At 52.6% G+C, this 13,193-nt stretch overlaps 1 protein-coding gene across 4 annotated transcripts in view; it reads left to right on the forward strand.

Annotated features, from left to right (window-relative positions):
• VPS54 (VPS54 subunit of GARP complex) overlaps positions 1-13,193 on the forward strand; it is a 599,465-nt gene that overhangs the window by 544,570 nt on the left and 41,702 nt on the right. For all 4 annotated transcript variants that reach the window (XM_086927614.1, XM_086927616.1, XM_086927615.1 and 1 more), the window contains exon 23: positions 345-439. In XM_086927614.1, coding sequence (XP_086783740.1) covers positions 345-439 — 95 coding nt within the window. The remainder of the gene's footprint in view (positions 1-344; positions 440-13,193) is intronic.

Raw genomic sequence — 13,193 nt, forward strand, 5'->3', positions numbered from 1 at the left:
GCCTTGAACATCCTTATAAACAAACAGGTGCCTCTTTCAGAAGGTTAACTAACAGTAATAATACTGGTGTGCATTTATGATCTATGTTCTGCATTTCTGAAGTGAGTCATTAGGGACGGGGTAGAGAAGTGGGTACAGAAATATTAAAGATTTTTATTCGATTCAAAACCATAAAAGTGAATAATACCTTAATATTTATACCGTTTTACTTTTTCTAAAGACAGTTTATCGGTTGTTAAATGTGAATTACTGTGAAAATCATATGAAAAATGAAATTGGTTGACGTCCAAAACCAAATTCTGCAGAACGTTATCATCTTAAACATATTTTTTATTGCTCACTAGATGCTGTTTTTAAGAATTAATGCAAGTTACAAGCTTCATTTTAAGAGGCAGCTGGCCCACCTAAATGTAGTCAACGACGGAGGACCACAGCATGGGTGCGTCATTTCTTCTTTTTGTATTTTGATTGGAAAAGAAAGATCTGCTGGAACGTGCTTATGAGTGATCCCTTTAACTCCTGTTAGCATAACAAAAGAAAATGTTCGTGTATTTGTAGCTCTTGTTGGTAGAACCAGAAGTGTGTAAAAACAAACTAAATGGAGGGGGCTGTACCACAGTGCATCAGTGTGACCAAACCTACATAGTGTTCACCCCAACCTTCCCAGTGTATTCTTAGGAAATGCTGTGCTTTTCTAAAATCTGAGTAGGAGGTCATTGGAAGCAAAAGTGTTCCACTCAAAAAAACGGATTATGATGGCTTAGAATGACCAGTTCAATTTATTTGACTTATAAAACATCACTCTGAAGTACAAGCTCGGACTGGGGAGGATGCGTTCACACACCTGTTGTCTACTTATTAGTATTCTTAAATTTGTGTACTTAAGTTGTGTTCAGTTGTGGAAACTAGATTAAGGCTAGATGGGCCAACCTAAAATAAACACTCTGGTGTTAAGGAATTTCTGAAAGAAATTTTAAAGGCATAAGAAATGCACAATATTGGCTTTATTGTCTTATTGAACATATTTTAGCAGAATTCCTGTTAACTGTGAAAAAATGTTGCCTCAGATGTCTTCGTGTCAATAAAATATCATATTTAGTTACCATTTTACACTTTTAATCGCAAAATGTCTACCCTAGACAAGCACTCTCTGCTAGCATAGGTTTTCCAAGATTGCCAACAGGTGTGTAGATCTACGAAAAACACAGAGTCGGTTCAACAGAGAATTGCCGGAAACTCTCAATTCACTATTGACCACAGATCCATAAAACAAGGCACATTTGTCATATCCCCCCAAAATGTTGATTGGCAGGAATTTGAAGAAATGGAAGGACAGCAAGCCAGCTTCTCTCTCACTCTCCTCCGCCCACCAACCCCCCTTTCTCGAATCCTGTTCCCTGCCATGCTGTTCCCGGAGCAGCTGTACTGCAGATTCCTGAAGTCACTTCTGATCTAAATCATTTTATGGATATGAAACCATATTCTGACATTTTCATTTACAATATCACCGGGGTCCACCATTTATCGTTTAGTAGGTATGAGATCGCGTGGTCACACACAGATCTAGGACGTCCTTTTATATGCACCCGGAATGGTTTCTGAATCTCGCTGAACTCGCTACCAACGAGCACCTCAGGTGAGTGAGTCTCCCTTGGCCGCCTTTGTTTTTGTTGGATCTTTGCGACCAGATTGTACACTCATTAGAGTGTAACTCACTGATTTGCTCTGGGTTTCTGCCTATACCGGTTTTTAGGTCTCGCCTATTATATCCTGCAGGGATAAATAGGCGAGATTATAGTAAGCGGAAAAGAAAAGTCTAACTAGCCTGCGGATCGCGTACAGTTCATGTGAGCTATGCGCGTGCACTTCATCGCCAGCCACATCACATACCACCATTTGTCTGTGCCTCGGCATCAGACTTCAAAGGCTGCCGCTCCCCCGCCCCCACGTGCACATCGCACACCACCATTTGTCTGAGCCTTGGCATCACACTTCAAAGGAATTCGCTACAGCTCCCCCGCCTTCCCGCCACAGCAATGCCGAGAGCTTGTTTTTTTTTTTTGCATCCATTTCGCAGGCAAGCCGTGATTTGTTGGGCGTTCTCTGCACCTTTCTCGTTTTTTTTCTGGACGAAAGTGAAAGCCTACCATGCTTGTTTACAGTAGCCTTGCTCCTCAAATGCTGTTGCTGTGTTGCCATCTCTCTAGGGACACTCGGCTTGAAAACACTCGACTTGCTAGCTGCAATGCTACATCCGCTATGCTTTGCCTCTAGACACGTTGATTCCTCGAAGACTGTACTGACTCTGCTCCTCCTGATTCTGAAACTGACCAACGCAGTCACAACGCTGTCTCTTCTCTCTGTCTTATGATGTCTGCCCTGCCACCATTTACTTCGGACCCTCACCCTTACCCTCACACCTCCTCATCCTCACACTCTATCACCCTCACTCACCCTCACACCCTCACAACGCTCTCACCCTCATTCACCCTCACCCTGTCACCCCCACACACCCTCACACCCCCTCACCCTCACCCCCTCACCTTCCTCCTCACTCTCAAACCCCATCACCCTCACACCCCTCATCCTCACCCACTTCTCACCCTCACACGCTCTCTCACCCTCACACCCCCTCAGCCTCACATCCCCTCACCCTCACATCCCCTCACCCTCCCTCACATCCCTCACCCTCACCCTCCCTCACATCCCTCACCCTCACCCTCCCACCCCCTCATCCACCCGCTCACCCACCCTCTCACCCACCCTCTCACCCACCCTCACCCACCCTCTCACCCTCACACACCCTCTCACCCATCAAGCCCCCATCTCACCCCCTCACCCACCCCCTCACACCCCTCAATCTCACAGCCCCTCACCCCCCTCACAGACCCTCACCCTCACACACTTTCACCTCACCACCCCACCCCACCACTCCTCACACCCTTCACCCCTACACACCCTCACACCCCCTCACCCTCACCCCCTCACACCCCCTCACCCTCACACCCCCTCATCCTCCCTCACCCTCACTCCCCTCACACCACCTCACCCTCACCCCCCCTAACCCCCCTCACACACCCTCACACTCCTTCACCCTCACACCCTCTCACCCCCACACCCTCTCACCCCCTCTCACCCTCTCACCCTCACTCACCCTCACACACCCTCATCCTCACCCTCACACACCCTCACCCTCACTCACCCTCTCCCCCTCCCTCTCACTCCCCCTCACCCTCACACCCCCCACCCTCACACCCCCCCACCCTCATCCCCTCACCCTCCCTCACATCCCCTCACCCTCCCTCACATCCCCTCACCCACCTTCACCCACCCTTTCACCCTCGCACCCCCTCTCACCCTCGCCTTCACACACCATGTCACCCACCCTCACACCCCTCACCCTCACACCCCCTCACCCTCACACACACCCTCACCCACCCTCACTCCCCCTCACTCCCCCTCCCCCTCACCCCCCCTCCACCTCCCCCTCACTCCCCATCACCCTCACACCCCCTCACCTCACCCTCACACCCGCACACCCCCTCACACCCCCTCACCCTCACACCCCATCACCGTCACACACCCTCACCCACCCTTACCCTCACCCACCCTCACACACCCTCACCCACCCTCACCCACCCTCACACACCCTCATACACCCTCACACACCCTCACACACCCTCACCGTCACACCCCCTCACCCTCTCACACCCCCTCACCCTCTCACACCCCCTCACCCTCTCACACCCCCTCACCCTCTCACACCCCCTCACCCTCAACCCTCACTCACCCTCTCACTCCCCCTCACCCTCAACCCTCACTCACCCTCACACCCCCTCACTCCCACACACCGTCACACTCACCCACCCTCACTCCCTCACACACCCACCCTCATCCTCACCCACCCTCACAAACCCTCACCCACCCTCACCCACCCTCGCCCTCACAAACCCTCACCCACCCTCGCCCTCACAAACCCTCACTCACCCCTCACCCTCACATCCCCTCACCCTCACATGTAAATGTATGTAAATGTATTGCGATTTATATAGCGCACGTATCACCCGAAGGCATCAAGGCGCTTGCCTTGGGAACCCGTCCTGGTATTCCCCTGTGAGATAACCCCAGCAGGGTATCCACAAGGTGAAAGCCAGGCATCCCGCCGCGAGGGGCCATAGTGGAGATTAAGCAAGCTATTGCCCAGAGTCGCAGGGTGTGAACCTGTGAGTCGAGTAGGCACCGGAACGAGAATTATCGAGTCCGTGGAATTTTGAGCCCAAGACCCGCCGAGGCGGGGAATTGAACCCTGGTCCAGGACCGATCTCAGCTTCCGGGTCTGCCGCCTCTAACCCCTGAGCCACACTTCTCCACCCCACATCCCCTCACCCTCACATCCCCTCACCCTCACATCCCCTTACCCACCCTCTCACCCACCCTCAAACACCCTTACACACCCTTTCACCCTCTCACCCACCCTCTCACCCACCATCTCACCCACCCTCACACCCCCTCACCCACCCCCTCACACCACCACACCCTCACACACCCCCTCACACCCCCTCAATCCCACAACCCCTCACCCTTACACCCCTCACAGACCCTCCCAGAGCTTCACCCTCACACACCCTTACCTCACAACCCCACCCTCACACCCCTCACCCTCACTCCACCTCACCCCCCTCACCCTCACCCCCCTCACCCTCACCCCCTCACCCCCCTCACCCTCACACCCTCACCCCCCTCACCCCCCCTCATCCCCCTCACACCCCCCTCACACCCCCCTCTCCCTCACACCCCCTCACCCCCCCTCACCCTCACACCCCCTCACCCTCACACCCCCTCACCCTCTCACACCCCCTAACACACCCTAACACACCCTCACTCACCCTCACCCTCACACCCCCTCACCCTCACACCCCCTCACCCTCTCACCCCCTCACTCTCACACACCCCCTCACTCTCACACACCCCCTCACTCTCACACACCCTCTCACCCTCACACACCCTCACTCACCCTCACACACCCTCACCCACCCTCTCACCCACCCTCTCTCACACACCCTCACCCCCCCCACCCTCATACCCCCTCACCCTCCCTCACACCCCCTCACCCTCCCTCACACCCCCTCACCCCCTCTCACCCCCCTCACCCACCCTCTCACCCACCCTCACTCACCCTTTCACCCTCGCACCCCCTCTCACCCTCGCACCCCCTCTCACCCTCACCCACCCCCAAACCCTCACACCCCCTCACCCACCCCCACCCTCCCTCATCCTCCCTCACCCACACCCTCACTCCCCCTCACCCTCACTCCCCCCCTCACCCTCACACCCCCTCACCCTCACACCCCCTCACCCTCACACCCCCTCACCCTCAAACCCCCTCACCCTCACACCCCCTCACACCACCTCACCCTCACACCACCTCACCCTCACACACCATCACCCTCACACACCATCACCCTCACACACCCTCACCCTCACACACCCACCCTCACACACCCTCACACACCCTCACTCACCCTCACATCCCCTCACCCTCACATCCCCTCACCCGCTCACCCGCTTACCCACCCTCACACACCCTTACACACCCTCTCACCCTCACACACCCTCTCACCCTCACACACCCTCTCACCCTCACACACCCTCTCACCCTCACCCACCATCTCACACACCCTCACCCTCACCCTCCCCCTCACACCACCACACCCTCACACACCCCCAATCTCACAACCCCTCACCCCCTCACAGACCCTCACCCTCCCTCAGACCCTCACCCTCACACAACCTCACCTCACAACCCCACCCCATTCCCCCCTCACCCTCACACCCCCTCACACCCCTCACCCCCCCTCACCACCCCTCACCCTCACACCCCCTCACCCTCACACCCCCTCACCCTCACACCCCCTCACCATCACACACCCTCACCCTCACACACCCTCACCCACCCTCCCCTTCACACACCCTCACCCACCCTCACCCTCACACACCCTCACAAACCCTCACCATCACTCACCCTCTCACCCTCCCTCACACCCTCACACCCTCACATCCCCTCACCCTCACATCCCCTCACCCTCACATCCCCTCACCCTCACATCCCCTCACCCTCACATCCCCTAACCCTCACATCCCCTCACCCTCACATCCCTTCACCCTCACATCCCTTCACCCTCGCATCCCCTCATCCTCACATCCCCTCATCCTCACATCCCCTCACCCTCACATCCCCTCACCCTCACCTCCCCTCACCCTCACATCCCCTCACATCCCCTCACATCCCCTCCCCTCACCCTCACACCCGCTTACCCACCCTCTCACCCACCCTTACACACCCTCTCACCCACCCTTACACACCCTCTCACCCTCACACACCCTCTCACCCACCATCTCACCCACCCTCACCCTCCCTCACACACACCCTCACACCACCACACCCTCACACACCCCTCAATCTCACAACCCCTCACCCTCACACCCTTCACAGACCCTCACCCTCCCTCAGACCCTCACCCTCACACCCTCACCTCACAACCCCACCCCATCCCCCCTCACCCTCACACCCCCTCACCCTCACTCCCCCTCACCACCCCTCACCCCCTCACACCCCCCTCACCCTCACACCCTCACACCCTCACACACCCTCACCCCCCTCAACCTCACCCCCCTCACCCTCACACCCCCTCACCCACCCTCACACACCTTAACACCCCTCACACACCCTCACTCACCCTCACACACCCTCACTCACCCTCACACCCATTCACCCTCACACACCCTCACTCTCACGGTCACACTCACACACCGTCACACTCACACACCCTCTCACCCTCACACCCCCTCACACCCCCTCACACCCCCTCCTTCACCCTCTCACCCTCACTCACCCTCTCACCCTCACACACCCTCACTCACCCTCTCACCCTCACTCACCCTCTTACCCTCACTCACCCTCTTACCCTCACTCACCCTCACACCCTCACTCCCATTCACCCTCACACACCCTTACTCTCACACACCGTCACACTCACACACCCTCACACACCCTCACCCTCACACACCCTCACCCTCACACACCCTCACCCTCACACACCCTCACCCTCACAAACCCTCACCCTCACACACCCTCACCCACCCTCGCCCTCACACACCCTCACAAACCCTCACCCTCTCACCCTCCCTCACACCCCCTCAACCTCACACCCCCTCACCCCCCCTCACCCTCACATCCCCTCACCCTCACATCCCCTCACCCTCACATCCCCTCACCCTCACATCCCCTCACCCTCACATCCCCTCACCCTCACATCCCCTCACCCTCACATCCCCTCACCCTCACATCCCCTCACCCTCACATCCCCTCACCCTCACATCCCCTCACCCTCACATCCCCTCACCCCCACATCCCCTCACCCCCACATCCCCTCACCCCCACATCCCCTCACCCCCACATCCCCTCACCCCCACATCCCCTCACCCTCACATCCCCTCACCCCCACATCCCCTCACCCCCACATCCCCTCACATCCCCTCCCCTCACCCTCACACCCGCTTACCCACCCTCTCACCCACCCTTACACACCCTTACACACCCTCTCACCCTCACCCACCATCTCACCCACCCTCACCCTCCCTCACACACCCCCTCACACCACCACACCCTCACACACCCTCCACACCCCCTCAATCTCACAACCCCTCACCCTCACACCCCTCACAGACCCTCACGCTCCCTCAGACCCTCACCCTCACACCCTCACCTCACAACCCCACCCCATCCCCCCTCCCCCTCACACCCCCTCACCCTCACCCTCCCTCACACACCCCCTCACACCACCACACCCTCACACACCCCCTCACACCCCCTCAATCTCACAACCCCTCACCCTCACACCCCTCACAGACCCTCACCCTCCCTCAGACCCTCACCCTCACACCCTCACCTCACAACCCCACCCCATCCCCCCTCCCCCTCACACCCCCTCACCCTCACTCCCCCTCACCACCCCTCACAACCCCTCACCCACCCTCACCCACCCTCACACACCTTAACACCCTCACTCACCCTCACACACCCTCACACACCCTCACTCACCCTCACTCACCCTCACTCACCCTCACTCACCCTCACTCACCCTCACTCACCCTCACTCACCCTCACTCACCCTCACTCACCCTCACTCACCCTCACACACCCTCACTCACCCTCACACACCCTCACTCACCCTCACACACCCTCACTCACCCTCACACACCCTCACTCACCCTCACTCACCCTCACACACCCTCTCACCCACCCTCACTCACCCTTTCACCCTCGCACCCCCTCTCACCCTCACCCTCACCCACCCCCAAACCCTCACACCCCCTCACCCACCCCCACCCTCCCTCATCCTCCCTCACCCACACCCTCACTCCCCCTCACCCTCACTCCCCCCCTCACCCTCACACCCCCTCACCCTCACACCCCCTCACCCTCAAACCCCCTCACCATCACACCCCCTCACCCTCACACCCCCTCACCCTCACATCCCCTCACCCTCACATCCCCTCACCCTCACATCCCCTCACCCTCACATCCCCTCACCCTCACATCCCCTCACCCTCACATCCCCTCACCCTCACATCCCCTCATCCTCACATCCCCTCACCCTCACATCCCCTCACCCCCACATCCCCTCACCCCCACATCCCCTCACCCCCACACAAGGGACACCTTCTTGCACAAAAACAATCTTTAGATGCTTTTTTCTTCTTTCTAAGTGTGTTGCTGAATGCAGCACACTTAAAATGAGGAAACAACAAGGAGAAATAAAGATATTTCTCCTTGTTGCGACTCTCATGGGAAAGCCTTGAATTTTGATGCATTCCCTGGTGTGCCAGTCTTGGTATGCACCAAAATCAATGTATAAATGCGTGAGAACACCCACACTTCGCCAATGGAACAACTTCCCAGGGCAGAGGAACCCAAGGCAGTGACTTGTGCTACCTTGTGTTACTCCAGATTCCTAAAGCTTTGCAGGGCCATGCAAGATGTTGCTTCGAAAATCTGACTTAAGTATTGTGTTGGCCTTGCAACACCATGCGTGAGGCAAGGGCAATGCAGTACAATGATAAATCTGGCCTGTGGTGCATGTATACTCCTATTTAGATGTTTGCCTCATGAAGATGTCAACAACTCAGTAGCAGAAAGCATCCACATGTACACAAAGTTGTTTTGGGTGTTAGCATAGTCTGTCAGCTTAACCCCAGCTAACTCTGCCCACAACCATAGTATTCCTGGGCATGATACAGGATAGCAAAAGTGCAGAACATAGGATACAGTATCGACTGAAAGTTCTGCATCCTGCTCCAGAGGTCACAGATGCGTCACTGGAATGCAGAGGAGCTCACCTGAGTCCCCTTTCGACCAGAGACCAGTGGTCTGATTGTAAACAAGTGCTGTACATCAATGTCCTCAATCGCAAGAGCCCCACTCAAAGTCCAAACATAAGTATAAATAGATAAAATGAGGCACCATTGCCAGGAGAGGATCCATGTTCTTTTTGGAGCGGACGCTGACGCAGCCTCAAGACAGTGATGACGATGGGCAAAGGGAAGGAATGCTTCCCCCCTACTATAATGATGAAGCAGTATATATTGAGTCACACCACACAAGCGGGCTAGATAGCCAGAAACCAAACAAGATTCACCATGTGAGCTGCTTACTGACTAAAGCGCCTCATTTGTAGTGGTGGCTGGGAGGGCTGCTAGGGCATTAGAGCTACAGTTGCCCACCATGGAGGCAAAATCAAATGTGCTGACTAAAATCCTTCACCCAGAGCCCACTTCATCTGAGCTAATGCTACTGTTTTACTAAACCCTTACTGATGCCCTCAAGGATACATAGGCTCAGTCAGCTGATCCATGGCTTGACAGCACAGACCTGCCTCTGGTGATCAGGACTTTTTAACAAAACATCTGACACCGGAAGACCTGATTATCTAAGCCTCAACATGAACGGTCAAGGTGGGTTCCTTTTTTTCCATCTTTGAGACAGAAAATCAAAATGGATTGATGGTCTTGTGGCCTCTAGCATGCTCCTCATTACAAACTCTAGGTGGCACATGCAGGTTGTGCATAGATCTCTATTAGCAATTAGCCCAGCATTGGGGTGCCTCTCCAGGTCTATCCAGATCTCGAAGAACACTGCACAGGATCTGTAAAGGCCTGAAGTAGTGCAGGACATCTTTGGATGACATTGATTAGGAGGCAAGAGAGGTAGCCATTAAATCAAGACTAAGACTGATCCAAATCAAGATCCTTCATTGGATATAATACAACGTGGCTCGCTTACACATATTTGGAAGGTCAGAGTCACCGAACTGTCTGTTCTGTAGAATAGAGCGAGGAACATACATGCACATCCTATGGGAATGCCCTAATATACACTCCTACTGGTCCACAATTTTGGAGGAACTCAACAAGTTACTAGGGGAAAAGATACTGATTGACTCCAAGTGCATTCTGCTGGGTATACCCACAGAGGTAGATATCCTCCGAATCTCTGTAACTTGGGCCTCATAGTGGCCAAGAGGGATGTAGCCAAATACTGGGGTGCTCCAGAACCCCCCACTTTAAGGGAATGGAAAACTGGAAAGGACCTTTACATGGGTGATGAAAAAGTCACATACAAGGCAAGAGGTTGCCTGAAGAAATGTTATAAGGTTTGGGGTCCCTGGTTGCAATGCTATGATTTAAATATGGGAGAAGAGATTGAACGACCCTCGTTGAAAGGTGAGAATGAATGGTGGACTTTAAGATGTTTGATGACCCTGCCTACGATAATTATTTAATGTACTATTGCCTGTTTGACTGTCTATGCTTACACTCCCATGTATTTATAAGTCACCATGCATGGTTGTGCATCGTAAAATGTTTGCAAGAAAATTTAAATAAAAAAATATATATTTTAATTCTGCATGTTAGTTTCCACCAATTGGCTTGTTTGCTTGCTGGAATAGAAGGGCAGACTATTGTACGTTGTTTTGTCTACTACCTCCCCAGCCTCTGTTTCTCAGGATCTTCAAGACAGACAGGGCCCAAGACATTCTCATTATCCCAGACTTGGCAAGGAGAGTGTGATACCCTAGGCCTGAGTATTTGTTCTCCAATCAGGCTCCCACTTTCGGAGGAACTCCTGTCATTGCAAGAGGGCAGTGCCTTGCATCCGAGTCTCCACAGCTCACACCTCCATTAGTGGAGATTAAGCAGTGGCAGCTAAATACTTTTGACTTGCTGACTGAGGTGGTGGATGTTCGTCCACAAAGTCTATCTATGCTGGGACAAGTTTGACATTTGGTGTAGTGCCCAAAACATAGACCCCTTAAAAACTAAACTTTCTCATGTCCCTTTATTTCTTTTGTCATCCCAGCAAGGCCTTGAAGTAGGCACAGTGAGCTGTTATTTGTTGGACCTGTCAACATTCTTGTGTTTACCTGACTAACCGTTGTTTTTTAAATCTTCAGTTATGGTGCATTTTCTTAAAGGGTTGATGCATGTTTCTCCCTAAGCTATTTGTTATGCATCTGTCAGACCTTTATATGATCTTGACATTGCTTATGTACACACGCTTTGTGCTAATGCATAGTTGTTCCTTGAGATTCTTGACTCTGAAAACATGCTTCCTCTTTGTCATCACTGCCACCTTTGTGGATAAACTTGTGTTGAGAAAACAGGCTGCAGTCATTCCTAAAATTATGAAACCCTTTTGTGTTGCTTCACTTCATCCCTCAAAAGAGGAAGAGTGACTCCATTGTCCTGATCCCAAGATAGGGCTTAACTTTTTCATCGATTTTAGGTCCAAAGAAAACCAAGGCAGCTGAAAAGAGTGCTTATCAAGATGGATTGTTCTCTGTATCAAAATCCGCTATGTACTGTGCCTGTTCTACGTATTTGCCAGACTGAGGCGTGGGCATTGTGGGTTACATTGACAAAACACTACTGCCTTGTCTACCAGGTCTGGCTGGACGGTCACTTCACCCACCCGTTCTGCGGGGCTTTTTGTTGTGAGTTCACTCCCCAGACCCTCCACCTTTGGGAGGTACTATTACTGTATGTATTCTAAAGATCAAGATCAATAATCTGTGATTAGAAATATCTTTTATTTTTTATTAGCCACTTGTTAAATTCAATAAACAGCAAACATAGCACAGAAAAGAACTGTAAATGCCACCATTACACACATGATGACACAAACCAGTCGAAAAATTACAGATTAAACAAATAATTGATATGGATAGCATATAATAAAAACAAATTATGATACAAGATAAATACTAGTCCCACTGAAGGCTGGACCAAACCTTACCAAATGTAACCCTCGACCGTAGACCCCTAGCTTTCGCTAGTGCCAATTTCATTTCATAAACCCCCTCAACAATAACCAAAAATCATGATTAGAAGTATCTATAAGAAAAAAAGTTACTTCCCTTTGGTAACACACTTTCTGGGGCTACTATAACTATGGACTACTCACTGCCCTCCCACAAACTCATTCTGTGAAGAGGCCTTTTGACGGGCTGTTGTGATCCCAAGCTCTGCTCTCTTAGTTCTGGGGCAGTATGGTGTTTCCACTGAACCACTTGGTGCCACCTAATGGCATGCAGAATCACTGCTCAAGAATTGTCTGGCACCTGGGGATCTTTCTGTAAGTGAGGAATCTGTGGTTATATGTGAATATTAACCTGAAAGAAAATCACCAAAGGTGAATAAAATGTTCTACTCTATCCCACACTTTGGAACTTCCCACTAAAACTCTTCATCTTCCTCCCTCCAACTGACTCCTGATCACAGCATGTCTTGAAAGCTTGGCAAAATATGGCAGTTTACATTTGCCTCCGAGTAAACCTTGGTGGCAGTTCTTCTTGTCTATACTGTGAAGCTCCAGGAAACTGTTTCATGTGTGATGTTAGAAGGAGCTTTGTAATATAAGACGGTGCTCACTTGACTAAAGTTAAGCACCACCTTAGAGACAACCTGCATGTCCATTGCAAGCAGTGGGATCAAGAGAATATCTCCTTGTACATTAATACCAACTGATAGTCTTCCCCTTCACAACAAAAATATACAAAAGCTGATCGATGGAACGCTTGAATTAATATCAGCCACTGGTAATTACTCTGGTCGCATCCCAGTCCATTGTAATT

This window comes from Lissotriton vulgaris, chromosome 6 (genome assembly GCF_964263255.1).
Source record: "Lissotriton vulgaris chromosome 6, aLisVul1.2, whole genome shotgun sequence".
Classification (NCBI taxonomy): Eukaryota; Metazoa; Chordata; class Amphibia; order Caudata; family Salamandridae; genus Lissotriton; species Lissotriton vulgaris.